The following is a 21,129-nucleotide window of genomic DNA, read 5'->3' as shown; positions in this document are numbered from 1 at the left end:
AGTGCTCAAGATATATGTAGACATTCTGAACAATCAAAGAGTTTTAGAGTTGGAAAGGGCCTTAGAGATCATTTGATCAACTTTCCCTGGCCTAATCTCAAAAAGCTAGATTTGTGCAGGATTCCCTACCAGGTACTTTAGATTGGAAGAAAATCTACAGTGTTGGAATAGAGAAATGTGTTAGGATAAATAAGTATATGACATATATTTGGCTAGAGGATTGGTAAAGAAATAATTATGTGCCTGTATTTCACTAAGTTAGTAGAAACAAAATACATGAATCGATAGCTCTTAGAGACTGTCCCTGTCAAAAGTGTTTCCCTCCCATTGTCCCACCCAGGCAAAGTCTTTTTATATTTCCTGATTAGTTCTAATGAAGACATTTCAGTGCTTCATGTCCAAGAAAAAAAATAGACTACACTAGTATTTATGAATACAAGTGAAAATATACCCTGTAAAAATCTAAGAGGTCACTGGAGAATTCAAAGATGCATTTTATTAATAAATATAATGAAAAAGGTCTGAGAGAGGCCTGAGAGTTTAAAACTGGTGCTTCATACATTTACATATTTTGACTTTAGCACTAATTCATTTAATATTCCATGCAATGCTATGTAATGAGTATTAAGGGGAATATAGATAAGTTACATGCAGCCCTCCTTGCTATAAGAGGCTGTTGAATAAGGGAGACAGAATGCAAATCACTTTCAATAAAGTAAAAATGATATAATAGAAATATATGAAAAATGCTATGGGAACAGTTGAAGAACAACTAAGTCTTGCTGGGGGATGGAAGACTTCAGAGACTCCTGTAATAGTGAGGTTAAACATGAAAATCAGAAATCAACTATACTAAAATTTGACTTATATCTGTCTTTTTTCTATAATTCACAGAATTTAGGTGAAAAAGAAATTAATATAACAAAGAAGAAAACATGAGAAACATTTAAAAATTTATCACTAATTTGCAAGTAGTAAAAATTAAAAAATAAAATAAAATAAAAAACCTCCCAAACAAAAAAAACTATGCTTAGCCCCAAGCTAATTTTAAAGTATATCTGAAAGGAAATCCACCTTTGTTAATTAAAAACACAACAACAACAACAACAACAAAAAACCGCAACTAAGCTTTCCAGATTGGCACTGGAAGAATAATTTCTTTATAACGAAGGGGCATTTGAGCCACAGTCCTGAACTACAAGCTCTCTTTGATTATACTGCCTACACAACCCTGGCTGGGGTTGAGGGACAGGGTGGTGACCCTTTAACATTGGCCTAATAGTGGCAGAAGACTTTTCCTTGATTCCCCATAGCAAAGCTGAAACAAACCTGGGACATTCAAAACAACTTGAGTAAAAGGTAAAGAAAGATAAAATGAACAGAGAGAATACGATAATGTAGAGGATACAGATTATTACGCATCACTTCAGTTTATAATCCAAATTTTCAGCCACCACCACAAAAGAGTACCCTCCTAGAGACTCAGGAAAACATGTGAAGAGAAGGAGCCATCACACTCACTATCAAATCTCCACAGCCAGTGTTCTAGGTTTCTTTTCCTGGCTAAAGCTCTGCCTCTTCCCAGACTAAGTGAAATGAGAGATATTCAACCCTCAAGAGTTGCGTCATCATTCTTACAAAGCTCAAAAATAACAAAGACCAAAAAACACACAAAAAAATTGATCTCAAAAAGCCTTAATACTCATGTGACATGTACAACAGGAGTAGACCTTATTTGAAATCACACATTTAACACTATGTTCTGAACTAGTGGTCTACAAAATTATTCAGGTTCATATAAAATAGTTAAGAATACTAAATTGGTTTCACATATTAGCACATTGAGAAAAACTTCAAATTCTGAGAAATAACTACTTTATAAATGAAAATATATACAGCAGGTTCTCACAGGGATTCTGTTATTACAACCAAAGCTGCAAACTGCAGTGCTTGTCTAAGCAATGGCTCTAGTAATTCTCCAAATATTATCTACTTTAAATAAACTCACTGAATCCACTTGTAAATTATTTCCCTTTGGCTGTGTCATTATTCAGTATGCTTTCAAGGAACATGGTGATGAAAGAAGAAAAATACCTCTTTCTAACATAACCATACTGGCAAGAACATCAACATTATCAGTATTCAAAGAATGTCTTGGCAGGTTAAACCTTCATAAAAAGAAGAAACACTATCTAATCCAAGTTATCAAAATAGCAATAGTACTTCTCATATTATGTGCAATACGATTGTTTGTTTCTAATGCAGAAGACAAAAAATAAAGACACCAATGTTGTCATATCTAGATTTTAAGCAAAGCAAAAAAAATTCTTTATAAAAGCACACAAAGAATGATGAAAGTAGGCATGTTTAAAAGAAAAAGGCTAAGAGCAGAGTAGGACTCAATGTTCAAAGAGATTTATAATAACATGTCAATACTATCTTGGGAGGCTAAAACAATGTAAACAATGTATTTTAACATTTTTGAGGTATAACAGCAATATTAAGAAATAAAAAAGTACAAAAATAATCTGTAGTAAGAGAAAAATGCTTAAAAATAGCTTGTTCTAATTCAGTCCATGATATCCCTGTGTAAGAATAGCTAATACTTAATTTTACTAAAAGACTTTCGATAATCTTATATGACTTTCATGGTATAATACCTCAGCATACTCTCCAGGATTTGAATTGCATCTGAAATTACTGAAAACTATAGAGGAACCTGTGTTTGCTCAACATGCGCACTGATATAGTGTCCTCCAAAAACGATAAAATGCAGCATGTTTCAAAACACTGCTTTCCACTCACAAAAGAAAATGTCTACCTTGATAATCTTACATTGGTTGTTTAGAAGATATATGTTTGACTTTAAATGAATAAGAACAACTGTCATATCATCTCAGATATTTTTGATATACTCATTTTCATTAATCTTAAAACAAGATTAAGAAATAATCTTGTGTTCAACTATTCTACTTTTTGACTCAAAACTTTTCTCTTTAGTGATACTTGTTTTTCTGTTACAAATATATAATTCCTATTTCTCTTCATATTTTACCCTTTTCATCTGTTTTCCCTTCCTAATTATGTCTCTTCTGCCTGTGGTCTTTTCTGGGGGATAATTCAACTTTTTGTTACTAAATGTCCTCTGGATCAAGTGGCCATGGGTTATTTTTATTAGCAGGATGAGCCTCTATCCATCAACATCCTAAGGAATCACAGCAGGATAGAGCTGGAAGGAATCTCAAGGTATCATCTAGTTGAGCTCTATGCCAGCAGGAATAGGTGGCTGACTGTTCTTAATCTTTTTCTTTCTTCTTTTTTTAAAAAATGACCAGATTTTGATCATAAGTAGTCTACCATGGCTTGGTTTAATAAAAACTCTTCTTGATAGTAAGTAAAAAGACATGGAGTAGACAGAAAATTGGAACAAAAAGGATTCTGACCTCAGCATTATTACTTACTGTAAAATATAAAGCATTTCTTTAATTGTTCTGAGCTTTAAGTTCCCCATACAAATAGAGATAATGCTGTCTACCTCACAAAGTTATTGTTAAGTGCTCTGAAACCTAGGAAAGAACTACATAAAGCAGTATTAAGATGGGAAGAAAACACAGTAGAGTGTAAAGAACCTGTATTCCACAGGCATACTAAGTTTCAAATCCCATCTCAACAATTTACTAGTTGTACAACAATGAGCAAAGTATTAAAAGTTTCTGAGTTCCGTTCAGATGACAATTGCAAAATTGATATAATGTCTACCACACTTGGTTGTTGCTATGAGGATTACAGGAGACTGACAGATATACCCAGCACAGGTCCTGGCATTGCGTAGGCCCTCAATACATGTTAATTTGGGATTTGCTTTCCTTTCATTAAATATCTCAAAGATGCCCAACTGAAATTTCATGAAAAACAGAATTATCAGAAAATAAGTAAACCTTTCTTTCCCCTAAGATTCACCAAGCAACAGATGAATTCCTTCCCTTATCAGCCCTGCTTTGAAAAACGGAAAGAAACAAGCTAGAGTTTACTTTAAAAAGCAAACTCTTCCAAAAAAGAAACAATTTAGAATAGAAAGAGAAAATTGTCACTAAATTGTGAAATCTTTAGAAGAAAAGAGTAAGTCTTACTCATCTTCATATTTTCAGAATTTATCATAGCACCTGGTAAAAGGAAGCACTCAATCCATTTTTTGGATGAAAAAGTCTATTGGGGGAAACACTGATTTTAGAGATTAAGAAATGAAAGGTTCAATCAGATTTTATTGGGCAACAAATTAAAGATACTCTTTACATAATAAAGATAAAACTAAACAAATGTGGGCTAAATTTTTGAAAAAAGAGCCTTTACATATTATCTTTGGGCTACTATGGCAAAATACTATAAACTGGGTAGCTTATAAACAACAGAAATTTATTTCTCGCAATTCTGGAGGCTGAGAAGTCCAAGATCAAGGCACCAGCAGATTCAAGGTCTGGTGAGGTCCCACTTTCTGGTTCATAGATGGCACTTTTCACTGTGTGGTGACCTCCTTGCATGGTGGAAGAGGGAAGGCAGCTCTCTGGAGCCCTCATGATTTAATCACCTTCCAAAGGCCCCCATGTCTTAATACCATCCCATTGGTGATTAGGTTTTCAACAAATAAATTCTGTGGCAGGACACAAACATTCGGTCCAATAGTCCATATCTAACTGATTTAGATAAAATATACTTTCTTTTATTATATTACATACCAAAAAAACTTATAAAGTATAATGCTTACCTTGTTATGTACAAAAACAATCCTCAAGTCAGGTTTAAGGACACCATAGCTTATGAGCAGATCCTGGACCTTTTTAATTTCATCTTTACATTTTTTAGCAGTTGAGTAAAATTGCTTTCTTACAGGTAAATTCTTAAATAATTTTAAAGCAGTTACAGTTGTACCTGTTGGCAGATAAGAGGAAAGCATTTTCAGATTTGGAAGAAACTTCACAAATTTTCAAATCCATACGCAATTAGTAATTAAGCCCTTCTATCACTGAAGGCCAGTCCTCCTCCACCTCTGGGAACCCAAAGAAGGCTCAACTTTGCAAACTATTCTGATTCCTTACTAGATTCTTTCATTTGTAACAAGATTGACCTGTGAAGTATGATCTCTTCTATGTTGTCTAAACAAACATCATCTTATTTCTATCACTGCAGAGAAACATAGGCTCACCAGAATACCATAAGAAATCTGCTGGTGTTCAAACCACCTAGGGATGATGTTTATTCTTTACTTTAAAATATAATATATAGATGGTATAAGACTACACACCATATGTGATAATATTATTCCACTAAAAATTCTTACCAGAAATAATATTTGGTAACCTGGTTTAATTTACCTCATCTTCAACAAATAGTCAAAAACATAGTATAATCTAACAAGATAATTTTTTTAACTTGTGAATTAATTTAAGTAAAAAGTTGAATAAAGGTATAAAAACTATACTGCTTTACTATTAGGTTAATAAATAGTTTTTATTTAAAAAAATAAAAATAAATAAAACCACCACCACACGAAATTAGAACAAAATGTTTGCCATGGCTACATAGAATAGGTCTGTGTTTTTAAAACACTGAAGAACTTCTAAAACCACTACTCACTAGCTAATCTCAGACTTACTAAACCAATCTCCTTACGTGGTTCTAATATACAGTCGGAGTTGAGAACCACTGTTTTGAGAAGCAAAAAAAACATCAAATTAGTGTAGGGTTCCTCAATCTTGGCACTATTGACATTTGACAAGACAATTTGTTGTGGAGGCTGTCCTGTGCATTGTAGGATGTTTAGTAGCATCTCTGGCCTCTCACACACTAGATGCCAGTAGTACCCTCCCCAGCTGTAACAATCAAATGTCTCCAGATATTGCCAAATGTACCCTGGGGGACAAAGTTGTCCATGGTTGAGAACCACTGACTGAGTGTACAGCAACTAGCATCTTTTTTCTTTTTAAATAAAATAAAAAGATAGAATAGACTAAACTACAAGAGAAAATAGAGTGCATCACAAATGTTAGGCTACACAGTTCCATGAAATTTTTGTTTTGATTAGATTTATGTGAACTGGGTGCTACGTGAAATGTATTTATTACTGTGAATCAGAGTCAAAAAGCCTAAAATTTGCTATAATAGGTCAATCATTGTCCTACTCTTATAACACAGGGCAAAAACACAGAAATGGCAATTATAAGGGAAATACAGGACTCAGAATCTCTAGCATAAAATCATGAGTTCCAAGAGAAGACAAAGAAACAAATAGAGATGTAATTAAATAAATAATAGAATAAAATTTTCTTGAATGCTTATTTCAAGAGCTTACTTCATTATAAGGAGGAATATTTAAAAAACAAAAAAGAAAGAAACCACATCCACTAGAATCCTAAATTTTAAGGACAGGAAAAAATTTTATCAACTGTCAGACAAAAAGTACAAGTTTCTTACAAGACAAACATCAAGTTCTTAACCTATTACACTAGAAGATGGACAATTTATAAACTATTAAGTGGAAATTAAGAAACCTACACCCAGTTAAGGCAGGTATACGGGCAAGATGAAGACATTTTAGGACTTGCAAGGGTTTGGCAATATACAACTCAAGTATTAATATATCTGATGAAAATAATAAAAAGATGAACTCTAAGCAAATGATAATTACATCAAAATAGAGATTTTATGATCAAAGAAGATAGAAAATAAATTTGGTGAGCAAAGAATCTTAAAAGCTTAAAGTACACAGAAGATGGTAATATGAGTGGGCTTAGCAACATAACTGTTAAATATGGATTCATGAAATGAAAGACATACAATACAGAGAAAGCCTAACAGTAGCTTGTAACTCAATGTTTTAAACTACTATGAGGGCTGGGCTTGGTAGCTCACATTTGTAATCCCAGCACTTTGGGAGGCCAAGGCAGAAGGACTGATTGAGGCCAGGAGTTAGAGAGCAGCCTGGGCAACATAGCAAAACTCCATCTCTAGAAAAAAGAAAAAAAACCTGGCTGGGTGTGATGGCATGCACCTGTAGTCCTAGCTGCTTGGGAGGCTGAGCCAGGAAGATCGCTTGAGCCCAGGAGTTGGAGGTTGCAGTGAGCTGTGATCATGCTACTGTGCTCCAGCCTGGGAGACAGAGCGAGACACTGTATCTTAAAAAACAAAAACCAAAAAAATTCTATTATTAGCTACACTGGTTAACTGGAGAAAAGAGATGGGAATGAAGAGGTATAAAGCTTAAAGGGCCCTACATAACCTGGCCCATGGCTATCTCCCGCTTACCAATGTCTTTCATTTTGCTCTTCTATAATATCAGACTTGTTTCCACCTCAGGGCCTATGCATATGTTCTCACCCTACTCCCACCCTCTGCATGGCTAACTCCTTTATCAACCTTCAAATCTCAGCCTAAGTATCCTATCTATCCCATCCTAGACCATCCCTAAGAGCCCTATCAAAGACAGCTACTTCCAAATTGAAACTATGTTTTATCTCTTCATAGAAATTGTTACTACTTGAAAAAACTTTCCTCTGCCTCCCCTTTTAAAATATGGTAAGTTTGAGGGCAAAAGATTATCTATCATGTTTACTATTATATCCCTAGCACCTGAAACAATGACAAATACTCTGTAGGCACTTAAAAAAAATGTAAAATGAATGAAAGCATTGCAGGAAGAAAATAAGAGAAATAGGTAAGAAGTATGTATTTATTTGGACTGTTTCATTATTTATGGAACCTTTGTAATTTTTGAAAGGGAATTTTCTAAAGAAAAAAAAACAAGATTAGGAGAAAAAATATCTTTGTAGAAAAGACTAAAGGAAAAGCTATACTCCTACTATGCTCACACTCATGTTTTTCTGCCTCTTTTTCTTGATTTAGTGCTTCATTAGCATATTACATTACTAACAAATTTTGGGTCTTTTTTGGTCTTCCTCTATTTTTAGGTAGGGTATTTCCTTGGCCTAATTGTACACATCACTTCCACAGATAGGATTAAATTCCTTGGAACACCATGGTATTCTTTGCTACTCACATTTTGGTGCTACTATTTTTTGTCATAAGAAAATAAAAAGGCCACTGCCAAGGTTTAGAGCAAATGTTGACAAAGATCAAGGAGTGCATGTATTTAGCGATCAGAGCAGGTATGCATTCTGCCTCCCCTGCTACAAGGGAGGACACACTCAGATCAGAATTCATACCACAACCTAGTCACAGAGACCTCTTATGCCTTCTTCTTATTGCATTTTGTTCTCTCTAGATATTTCCTCCATTCTCACAGCTTCAACTACTATCCACACACAAAAGACTGTTTTCATGAAAGCTATAAAAAGCAAGATACCTTTATGAATCTCTAAAAAAGAAAAACACTTCCAATGAAATCATGATACAATGCCTTAACAGCACCTGACTGACACAGGAAATGGTTCTCCTAGCCCCTTACTGCTTTGAAATCTATCTACCTCCATGAATATAGCAATTCCCTCTGGTGTCTTCAATTTCAATGCTTTCCATGTGATAGCCAGCCATTCTTTTGCACTTAACAACTTTATCTACTTGTGGCTATTTTCCCTTTTAAGTTTCATAAAGCACTTGTTTGTTGCAATAAAATATGAAATTGTTTTTTTTCCTTCAATTAGCACATGAATTATCAATATTGCACAAAACTCAACTGATTTAACAATAAGAACATCCATGACTGTTGTCTGTCCAAAAAGAAATCTGGGAGTCCATTAATTATAAGCCACAATTTGTTTTCAGAAACATCAAAATGTGACAAGATGTGCAACTTAGAATTGATTAATTCAATTGATTAATTAATTAATTTCTGATAGTCTGGTGGTTAGGGGGAAAAAATTAATAGACATATATCTGAGACCTAAGCACTCTTTTATGTACAGATGCTGACTCAATATCCCCCCCCCCAGATATCCCCAAGCCACTTTAAATCAACCAGACTTGAACTCATTACCTTCCTCCTTGAGTCTGATACTACATCAACAATTTCCAATGGCAGTTACTCCAGATTTAATTGATTTTCCCCTTTGCCTCTTACTGTAATACTGTATAACTCACATAGGCCTATCTATTCTATCCTAAAAATCTCTCTCAGATCTATGTCAAGTCCCTTCCTTACACTCAAACCTTAGTAGTTCAAGATAACAACTCTTACAGAAAGACACAATTTATGGTAGGAATTATGATGTCCTATCAGTTAATTTTGTAAATAGCATGATACCAATCCTCTGCCTAAAAACGTTTCAATGTCTCACTGTTGAGGTAAGGTACAAACTCCTTAGCATGATATAAAAGGGCCTTCATAATCTAACACCCAAGCTTCCATTTTCTAAACTAAGTTTTCTGCTTCAACTACTCTCAAATCCTCTCATTGAACTCTGCCATGCCATTCTTACTATTCCATTTTATTTACTTTATTGGCTTTTTAGCTATACTTCTTTGTATTACTTTTAGTGGTTACTCTACAGATTATAATATACACTCTTAAATTATCAATCTACTTTGATTACTATGAAATGAATTACTTTACAGTGTAACAATCTTACAATAGCATAATTCCATTTATTCTCCTGCCTTTTAAAATATATTTGTCATGCATTTTATTTCCACATTATAAATGCCCCAAAATATTGTTTTTGTAAAATAAATTTCTTAAAAATTTAGTCTTTTAATTTTTTCCCACACATTTTCCAATGCTATTCTCTCCTTATTGCAGATTCAGGTTGCTATCTGGAAGCATTACCCTTCAGCTTAAAAATCTTCCTTTAGTATTTCTCGTAGTACTTGTCTGTTGGTGACATATTCTCTCAGTTTTATTTGTATTACATTGCCTTCATTTTGTTCTAATTCTTTAAAGGACATCTTTGCTGGTAATAAAATTCTAGGTTGACATTTTTTGTTTAAATGCTTAAAAGATGTCATTCCATTTTCTTTGGGCTTCTATGTTTCTGATGAGAAGTCAGCCATCATTCTTGTTCTCCTGAATTCAATATATTTTTCCTCTTACTGGTTTAGTATTTTCTCTGGTTTTCAGTAATTTAATGATGATGTGTTTACCTGTGGTTCTGTCTGTATTTATTTCACCTGGGGTTCATTTTGTTCCTTGAGTCCATGGCTTTATGTCTCTCAACAATTTTGGAAAATTCTCTTGTCAGATTTATTGTTCTGCTTCAGTCTTTCTCTTTCCTGTCTTTCTGGGATTCCAGTCACATGTATGTTAGACTGTTTAATGTTGTCTCACAGATCTCTGATGCTCTCTTCTCTTTTTTTCATGCTATTTTTTCCCTGTGCTTCAGTTTACATCATTTCTATTGACCTCCCTTCAAATTCACAAATCTTTTCTTCTGCTATGTCCAGTTTGCTATTAAGCCCATCCAACGAATGCTTTAGATATAGTACTTTTTTTGTTCTAGAATTTTCAATTGGCTTTTTGTTTCCATTTCTCTGCTGAGATTCTCCAGCTTCACACTGATTTTGACCACTTTCCCTTCTAAATTCTTTAACATTATTGTTTTTAAAGTTTTCATCTTTTAAATCAAACATCTGGGTTATCTTTGAGTTTGCTTCCACTATTTTTTTCTCTTGATTATAGATTCCATTTTCCTTTCTTTGTGTCTCTCCAAACTTTTTTTGCCATTTTTGTGTAGAAAAGAAAAATAGATGCTGAAGAAGATATTCTTTCCTAGAGAAAGTGCTTTGTTTCCTGTTAAGCAGCTAGAATGAAGAAAAGATTTTTAAACCTAATTAGGAGCTTATCTGAGTTGTGGCTGAATTTCCCCTTTAGTTCCAGTTCACCTCTAGTTTCAAAAATGTTTTGAGGATGGAATCCGATCTCTTCCTCTAGTAAGGCTTTAAGATCTTTCTTTCTCTAGCTCAGTCCCAACTTTCTTCATCACTGAAGTCCTGATGAGATTCAGTGCATGGTGGCAGTCTAGGTCTGTTTGAGGCTCCTATATCCCAATCTGTCATGTCAGGCTCCATGTGGCTATTAGAAGTTCAGCTAGTTTCTTCTACTGTCATAAAAGATCTCTTATCTATAGCAGGCCTGCTCCTTTGTCCACCAATGCCTCCATACTCTGTAAATAGTCCCAGGAATGCAAGTGGCCACTGGTCACTTCTTTACCAGGAAGGGGTAGTCTCTCTTGAATTTAGTTCATTTAAACTTCTCTGTGACACAGTTCTTCAGTGAGTTTACAGAAGAACACAACTTTTTAAAATTGTTTTTTCCCCCTTATTGCTACACAAAGAACAATGGTCTTTTGAAATCTTCTATATCTATCATTCTTCTCTTGCTGAAATGTTATACTCATTCCTTCTTACCTATCATCTTCACACTCCTACCATCTTCAAACTCAAATGTCATCTTTTGTGAAAAACTTGTTAACCTCTCTCTAGGCAGTTGGTGGCTTCATTTTATTGTCATTATTTATTTATTCAATCTGTGTTCCCCACTACTGAGTTCCTAGATGACAAATATAATGGCATCCACTATAGCTGTGGACCAACAGAAGGCAAAAATCAAGAGGGAAAAATACAAATGTGTATATAAAAGTAAAAAAAGTCATCTGTTTACTTTTAAATATATGTTATGCGTCAAAGACCATACTCTATCTAATCTACATATTGATAAATTATTGCTTTGGCACCTAAAAATATTCTCTCAAAGTAAATTGAGAATTAGTAATAAGATGAGAATTACATGTTTGAATAAAACAGTGGTGGAAAAGACTTTTCTGATTCCAAATGAAATGTGTATCCTTAAAAATAAAAGTACCAAGTAATATTAGTCAATAGGGAGGAGGCCTCATTATACTATCATATTTTACAAGACGAGGGCTCAGCTCTCTAACTTTAGCACATTCTACAAACACCAGAATTAAAATGCAGTCTTGTGATATGCTCCGTGTTATATTTTTACATGACCCTATGTTATGCCATTTATAAAGACAGCTATTTATATACCTAACATAAAGGTATGGTTCCTTGACTGTATCAGAAAGCTTTCTTAAACTATTTAATGAAAAAAAGTTCCATTCTTAAATTTAGATGAAAAGGTCTTTTAAGACATGCACAATCACCAATAGCAAGCATTTTCAAAGAACATGATGCTCTACTCTAATAACAGAGTAGGGAAAGGAAATACCTTGATCAGAGAAATTTAAATATACTACTTTTGATATCTGAGAAATTTCTAGGTCAGAAGTACTAGGAGGCATTAAAAGGATTTGTCCAGGAGGGTAAATCAATTTAGAAAACTTAATACATATTATCTTGGGTAAAGAGAAGTGACAACAGAAAAAGATATGACAAAAGCAAACAATGTAGTCAGTGTTCTTGGTAAAGAATTTAAAAGCTGGAAACTTATTTCTTTTTAGTTTCGAAAAATGTTTTAAAATGGAAGTGAACAGAAGATAACGGCAATTAAAACAACATACTGTTAAACACATAAATCATTTGAAATGTTTAAATTAATCCATTAAAAAAACCCACACCTAGAAAAACCATAGCTGGAATTTCCAGTAAACTTTTTAAACACTTTAAAATGTTTTTTAAATGGGCAACAAATTTTCCAATGCCTAAATAAAATTTTGTTGTAAGCTGTTTCTACATTTACAATTATGCTATCTATAGGTGACATCCTATCAGATGAGATGAAGATGAACTGCAAAGCAAGGATGTTCACACCACAGCAGAAATTAATCCAAGAACTCTAAATGTACAGGTATAAATTAGGATAGTTGAACTGTAGTTTTATCTTACACAGAAAATATTTAAATGGAAGCTGAATGACAGCTGGTGAAATGTGAGTCTGTGATTCAATCACTCAAAAACTATCAACACTAAAGCAATATAAACGTAAAAGCCTTTTGAAAGTGTTTATAGATTTCTATAATATGTCCATCTAGAGCAATTTAAAATTAAGACTTTAATTTTTTGTTTTCCTAACCAATCAACAGTAATTAGATGAAACAAGTGAGTTATGTAAGGTTAATTACTAGTTTTATAACTACTAATCTCCTAAGTATGTTGCTTCTTAAGATAAAAGGAATATGCTAAAGAAATAAGTTTCATTCATTGACTACAGAAATTTTTTAATATGTATACCTGTTCTCATTTCCTAAAGGTAGAAGGCTGAAGTCAGCAGGAAAAGAAAAATCAACCAGTGAAAGGGCAAAGATCAGATGGATTCCATATCTCAGGATTGTTATTTCATAGTTCCCATGGAGATGAATAAAGAAAAGCATGAGAAGTATGAGTGATGCAGAGCCACTGGCCATCCAGATTAGACTGCTTACTACTAAGATAAAAATAAATACTTTTAAGTTTTATAAGGCGACTAGATTACTTCAAAGTAGTCTACTGGAGAGCTACTCAAATACCTCCTAATGGTTTCCTAATTTGAATTCCTAAGAACTGAGCTCAGAGTATTTCTGGAGAGGGTTTGTCCTAACCTTCAATACGTAGTAAAAAGGATTACAATCTATTATTTTTAATTAAAATATACACAATTTTTATTATTATACATCAAATTAAATAGCTATTAGACTTGAATTCATTTTCATTAACTGAACAAATGAGAAAAAACTGAGTGTTTTCTTAGGAGTTTCTATTAACTCTTTCCCCTAGGTGGATACAAAAATATTAATCCCCAATGGGCAAAAGTAACGAGTAACAAAGCTAAGGATTTATAAAATAAGAAAAAGAGTGAGAGAATCTGGCATCAGTATTAAGATAACAGAAAATAACTTCAATGAAGACAAAAGTCATTTGGAAAAAAATCCAGTAACATTAAACCTGGAAGGAGAAACCACAGAAAATACGTGGCGGATACTTTGATAAATTACAGTGAGAGACCACAAAATTAAACATGAATATATGATACAAACTGGAGGAGGAGAAGGCTAAACAAAAAACTCAAAAAAGCCTTTTTGAGACCTAATAATTCTTTTGAACATGATTTTAAAGAGACCATACCTTTAAAATTCTTTTAATCATCCTATTATCACAAATTAGTGTGAAAAAGATTAAAGGAGATATGTGAAACTCAAGCCTAAAGAGATATTTTTTCCCTACAGAAGTAGTTTTTAGAAAAACTTAAAAATGTAAGATGCCAATTAAAATGTAATAAAATTACATAAAAGGATATAAAACACCATTAACTAAATAACAAGCAGCAAGAATAATTAATATATTTATTTGCTTCAAAATAATATGGAAAGGGAAGAAAGAGGTAAGGGTATTGGAGAAAGAACTTTAGCAATGAGTTGATAATTGCTGAAAGTGAGTGAAGAGTACACTATCCTATCTATTTGTGCATATGTTTGAAGTTTTCCATAAATAAATATATTTTAAATTATTTAACCATAATATTAATATCTTCATGATATGGTTTATTACCATTGTTACGTTTGAGGTGTTTCAATAAAATAGTATACTTCATATATGAAGATACTGGTGATGCAGCACAAGTAAAATGAATACTCTTACTGTTTTTATAGAAAAGCAACTTGTCCACTGAGTTGTTCACAGTCTCTCACATCAGACAGTTGAGAACAACTCTAAATATTTAAGAGACTGATGACTAGAGTAAAGGCTGAATGTTCACCTGGAATTTAATTAGCCTTTATCAGATTCAAGCCCAAACCAATACATATAAATTTGAGGAGTAACACTTTTTTAAAACAAATAAGCCAAAAAATAAAGAAGGCTACAAAGCTACTCTCTTACCTTGACCTAGATGTGAAGGTTTTTGAGAAAGTATGTGACCACTGCCATCTAAAACATATTGGGTGCTAAAATTATCAGCAGCCGTTCTTGTTGTAATTAAAACCTGGAGGGAAAAAAAAAAACCCTCTAATAAAATTATCATTTTAGATATTCCATGGGTTCATTATCAAATTAGATTTAAATAATTATCACATAATATGTTTAGTTAATATTATAAACAGTTTTACTTGGTAAATTCTTATATCTACTTCTTTTGTAATATTCCTTAGTTACACTAATAGCAAGAGGCCAGCTTGTATTTTTCCTGTTGCAATTACTGCTTTTTATTTCAAGTATTTTAATTAAAACACTCATACACAAACCAGTATACTTGAAATGGCTATATATATTATATATATATATATATATCATATGACATATGTGTAAAAGCAAATACTTCAACTGTATTAGGGGAGCTTGCTTTTTAACAGACTGTTTTCCATAAATTTGATGGCAAATGAATAATCCTTCGGTAAAGTAATCATTCCCTCCCCTTTGTATATTCTGTGTAAAAACTGCACTTCTGTATTTCAAGTTTATGGTTCAAAAAAATAAAATTTAAATCATACATATATATATTCATGGACAAATTTTTCTTAAAACTAGGCTTTAAACTCATTGTTTAAGTGTGAAATTTTTATTGATTAAAAAACTTTAGCATTAAAATGTGTAAGCATAAGAAGAGATTTCATTCAGCATGCAAATACTTCTTCAGATATTAGTCATAGAAATATAAATTTAAAGTGCCTGTACTCTTCTGAGTAATGCTCATCCTTAGCTTTCTATTTACCTACCTCATGAGATGAGTCAGAAAGTAGAATAATAATAAAATATACCTTTGTTAGAAAAAAACCCAAAGGTGAGGAATGGGGATACTGGCAAAGAAAACAAGGTGAACTGGGAAGAAGACAGCCTCCTCACACATCTGGTGATCAACGACGACCCAAAATTGACAATAATCTTTCTTGGCCATCCTTCTGCTCAGGAGCTGGAACTCTTCTGGAGTCAGCTGGGTCTACATTTGATGGTTCTGTCACCCTGTCCTAACCAAGTAGATTTATTGTAGGCCACAGGGCTATCTGGAGCAAGTGGGTCCCATGCAGGGAATATCAGAACCACCACAAAAAAAAAATATGTATATATATATATATATATGTATATATATATATATATATATATATATATATATATATATATATATATATATGGCTTCTCTATCTCACAATACTGGTAGAATCTGTGAGATTCTGAGAATGAAGTCCATAAAACCCTTACTACGGGTATCGTATCAAGCTATTTCTGTGGTAACTATCCCCCAACAAAAAAAGTACCTAAAACAGACAAGTTGTGAGCCTCTGTGTACTCTTCAGTGATTTTTCTATTTCTTCCAAAATACATTCTATGGTTCAGAGCTTTATATTATAGGACAGAAATTGCTAAAGATTTTCTTTCCTGTGTTTAATCACTCCATGATTGTACCTTTAAAAATAATTCTACTTTTAACCAACTGCTTCCCCAAATGCCAAGGTCAACTGAATTCTATTTCTATTTTCCAAAGAGCTAGCCACCTAAAGTTGGTGTCACTGAGCAAAGACAGCCCTGGAACTCTGAGTTCCAGTACTAACTCTGTCAGTAGCTTTTAGATGGTCCTGAATAAATGATTACACTATCACCTTTAAGGGGAGGGTGATGATAAGATGAAGATAATGCTAATACTTTATAAGGTTACATGGGATTTTGCTTTAACCACTTCAAAGCATTTTCTAAAATATTAACTTGCTCATGCTTTTAACATATTAGTGAATAATATACTTCAGCCTAGATGAATAAACTGAAGTGCTAAAAAGTAAAATAGGACCGTAGTGTTCATAATATAATATTTATGATAAAGTAAAAAAAATAGAACATAGTATTATTTTTCAATACTAAACATTTTTTTAAATTACAATTTGTAGGGTACTATGAAAATTTATTTGGATAGGAAATGTTTTATAATTCACGGCTAAAGACAGTGAAGGATAAAACAAGCACATAAGCATGTTTCACAAATTCATGAAATACAGTGTGTTCCTCAGAGGAAGGAAAGGAATTGTATTTCAAGAGCTCATTTCATCATATGACCCTGCATCCTAGGCAAGAAACCTTTTTTTGGACCAGGCACAGGTTCAGAAGACGTTTAGCTGTGCAGCAGCTAGCATTTAAACCTGCAATAACTCCACCATCAGGAGCATCTCTGTTATTACAAACTATTAGTGGTAGTTCTTACTACAGACATTGAGGAATCATAGCAATGAGAGAATCTAGTAGTGTCAAGAGAAGAAAAAACAAAAACCAGTATTTTAAACAGAGAAGTTTTAGAAGTTCTTAGAGGGCCTTAGAAGTCAAGTTAGCTATCAGTTATGAAAAACCTACTCTCTAGACTAGTTACTGAGTTTCAAGACATTATATAATGAAATTAAAATTACATAAAAACATTGAAACTTTAGGTAAACACAGTTTTTCTTCAACGTTTAGATACTAGGTAATTATCATAAATCTTTTTCGGTATTTGGCGTATTTTTGGCTGACTTTTGGGTGAAATATGCTTGGATGACTGAAATTTATTTTTCTTTCTGTGTATGCCTGCCTGTGCATAGCTATACACTAAAGTACTCTGACTTAGAACCTGCCCAGATACCTACTATGGAAAGACTAGTAACAGGGAGATCTTGGCCCTGGCTTTTTGACTTTCAACAGAGTTCTATTAACCTATGAGGAAGCTGTATTTAGGAACCAAATATTCCAAGTGCTTAAAAAATTTCTGAGCCTATTCTGACTAAAGCTCTACCACGATGGCTATAAAGGATATAGGAAGTACCCCACACTGTAGAAAAGGAGTCAGGAATCACTTGGCTTAGAACCATCAGAATGATGATAGGAGCTTCTCCTGACCATCTTACAGCTATGTGGGCCCACAAATAACAGAGTTCCAACTTTCACCTTCAGAATAGAATGACTTAGCTTCTTATTCTGCTCCTCTAAGCCATGGAGACTTAATGTGATGTAAAACAAAAACAAACCTACAGATCCTGTATTACCTCATCACAAAATTATGTACAGCTAACCCTTGAACAATAGGAGGGCTAAATTGCATGAGTCCACTTATACATGGATTTTTTTTTTTCCTGCCTGTGCCACCCCCGGGACAGCAAGACCAACCCTCCTCTTCCACAGTCTACTTAATGTGAAAACAACAAGTATAAAAACTTTTATGATGATCCACTGCCACTTAATGAATAGCAAATACATTTTCTCTTATGATTTTCTTAACATTTTCTTTTCTTTAGCTTACCTTTATAATAATAATACAGTATATAATATACAAAATATGTGTTAATTGTTTATGTTAGCAGTAAGGCTTCTGGTCAACCATACGCTATTAGTATTTAAGTTTTTAGGGAATCAGAAGTTACATGCAGATTTTTTAGTGCATTGGAGGTCTGTACCCCTTACCCTGATACTGTTCAAGGGTCAACTGTATGTGAATTTGATAGGTTAGAATAATACCCAGCACACTGTGACCACTTAAAAAATGTTAAATGAATGAATCAATAAATATGAATGCTATGAAGAGGAAGGCTGGCAAACTCTTCTAATTCTTCTGAGGGAAAAAATGAACTTATGATACAGAATGAAGAACTTTGGTGCAAATCAGGAATTTACCTATGAATGGCTGTTAAATTTTATAAAGGATTTCCCAAAACTATGGAGGAGTCTGCATGAACTTTGGATGTTGATATGAAATACTCCCTACAGAAGGGAACAAGCAAGTGTGATAATTTCATCACATGTGTGATACAGCTGAACACTACTTTTTCCCATTCATTCAACTCTAAAGCAGAAATAACTTTCATCTGTATGGCACAAGACACTATTTAAGATACTTTAACATGTATTATTTTACTTGACCTTCAAATCATTATTCTCATTTATAGATTTTAAAAAATGACTCTCAGAAAAGTCAACCTGTTTTACACCTTAGGCTAGGTCTCTTATTCAAACACTTGGGCTTTAGAATTAGGCTTCTGACACCTAGCTCAGACTTTCAGTTTAAAAAACAAAATTGTTCTGTATTTCTCCTAAAACCAAGGTATAATTTAGCCTCCGTTTAAAATCCAGTTCAAAAAGCTTAAATGAGTTTCTTAAACATTTCCTATGCATGAAAAAGACCATTTATAACGCATATACAAAATAACTGAAGGTGACAAAAACTCAAAATTATTACTTTACAAGCAATAAATGTTAAGAGAAGTGACACTTGCTGATATAACCATTTATAAAGAAAACCATTACCAATTTATGTTAGTGTACTGATATATTCATCGTAGATTATGAAAGCAGTAATTCTATTTTAAATATCAATAGTTTACTCTGTATACATAAAAAGAATGCTTTACTCCTTTGGACTGTTTAAGGTTGGAAGTTATTTTATAATTGATAAAGTAGGAAAACTGCCCATCCTTTTCTAGTATATAAATAAATATAGAATTAGATGTATTTTAGATTCCTCCTGTCAATTTTGCTGAAAGTCTAGCTTAATTTATCTTTTTATAACTAAAATGACGAACATCTTTAAAATAACCTAATGAAATGTTGAAAATTGGAGCTTTGGGTGATGGTTGTTTGATAGTACAACAGAACTAATTCCCAACTACATATTATCAAGCTGTTGAGCCTTGGATGGTTTACAACAGTATGACTTTTAAAATAATCTGCATCAGTTTGGTAAAGAAAATAAATCACTAATTTTTATTATGTAACTGTAAATCTCTACCCAAAAATTTCAAAATAAACCAGAGCCTTGAAAATAAATAAGGAACTTCTATATATGTAACCTCAATTCTTTCTTGAGCGCTGAAGAATATTCAAGTTTAAAAAGTGAACTTTTTCCCCCCAAAAGTACTCATTAAGCCTTACTGAACAAACATTTATTTTTAAATGTAATTAACTTCAACAAACATATATTAGTTTGTTTTTCTGAAATACTATTCACAGTCCTCCCATATAAGTTTTAATTTAACTACTCCTAACAATTTATCTATTGAGCTTACCACTGCAGGCCTGGGTATATTTATTATTTTAATATGGAGGTATTTTTAAACTTAAAAATACCTTTCTAACCATGCTGGGGAGAACTCAGTACTGAAAGGCATGAAATTACAACTGAATTCTTGGCTTTGTCTTGGACAAACTGTATTCTTGAATAGGTCACAAATTTCATGTTCCATTTACTGCACTGTGCACAGTTCCTCTGAAATAGACTACCTAGCACAGCACCCAGAATAGAGCAGACAATGAAGTATTAGTTGATTACCTATTAGAGATTATGTTTTGAGGCTGGGGTAAGAAGACCTGGCATTTGGCTTCACAAGACCCCAGTTTTCCTTAACAGTAATATGAAGAGACTGAACCACAGAAGACTTGCATTGTAGGTTGGCTTACCAGTGAAGCAGACTCCCAAACTGAAGATTAGCAAACAAGAAATTTATTGATGAGTACTCTGGGATGATCACCTGTGGGGACAGGGAAGCCTTGCCCTGAATTGGGTGGGCCTGGGCCTTTATAACTCTCATTAGCCAGTTACTGGATGCAGGTTACCCTGCATGACCTGGTAAGGGAACTCTCTTCAGCTGAGGTAAGGCCAGTCTCTGGGGGCCCAGTCACCGATACTCTTGGAAGATGGGGGACGAGTGCCCAGTCCTGAAGGAGGGATCTGGGCGATACACCAGGGTCCACTACTACCACCAGAATCCCTTCCAGTTCTATATTTCCTTTAGCTTCCAGGTACAATCAATCCTAAATTATCCTCAAAAACTGTGATAAAATAATACATGCTGTAGGATTCTATTTATATCAAGTTCAAGAACATGTAAGACTAATCTACATTGCTTGAGGTCAGAATAGCAGTTACTTTTGAGGAGCACTGACTTGGGAGGGTATGAGAGAACTTTCTGGGGTGCTGATAATGATCTGTATTTTGATCTGGGGCATATATATGTGTACAAATTCATTGTGCTCTGTGTGTGTGTGTGTGTGTGTGTATGTGTGTGTGGTTTTCCAAAGATTCCCAAAGATTTACAAGAATGGGGATTCAATAAAATAGTCCATTAATATTTTCTAAGATAAAAAAATGCCTGACATTGCAATGTGTAAATTGCAAACATAACTTTTTAAGCTTATATTTTTCCATTATTGTGATACTTTGGTAATTCTTTTATAATTTTGATGAGCAAAATTATTTTAACTATTTTATACTCCAGGCCATTTGAACGATGCAAAAATAAATGACAA

At 33.4% G+C, this 21,129-nt stretch overlaps 1 protein-coding gene across 6 annotated transcripts in view; it reads right to left on the bottom strand.

Moving 5' to 3' along the window:
• The window catches only part of PMS1 (PMS1 homolog 1, mismatch repair system component), a 102,395-nt gene that overhangs the window by 64,760 nt on the left and 16,506 nt on the right, over positions 1–21,129 (bottom strand). For all 6 annotated transcript variants that reach the window (XM_012776864.3, XM_076005745.1, XM_076005748.1 and 3 more), the window contains exons 4-5: positions 14,761–14,863; positions 4,763–4,926 (exon numbers count right to left, since the gene is read on the bottom strand). In XM_012776864.3, the coding sequence (XP_012632318.1) occupies positions 4,763–4,926; positions 14,761–14,863 (267 nt within the window). The remainder of the gene's footprint in view (positions 1–4,762; positions 4,927–14,760; positions 14,864–21,129) is intronic.

This window comes from Microcebus murinus, chromosome 8, assembly GCF_040939455.1.
Source record: "Microcebus murinus isolate Inina chromosome 8, M.murinus_Inina_mat1.0, whole genome shotgun sequence".
NCBI lineage: Eukaryota > Metazoa > Chordata > Mammalia > Primates > Cheirogaleidae > Microcebus > Microcebus murinus.
This window is presented reverse-complemented; position numbering and strand designations above follow the sequence as displayed.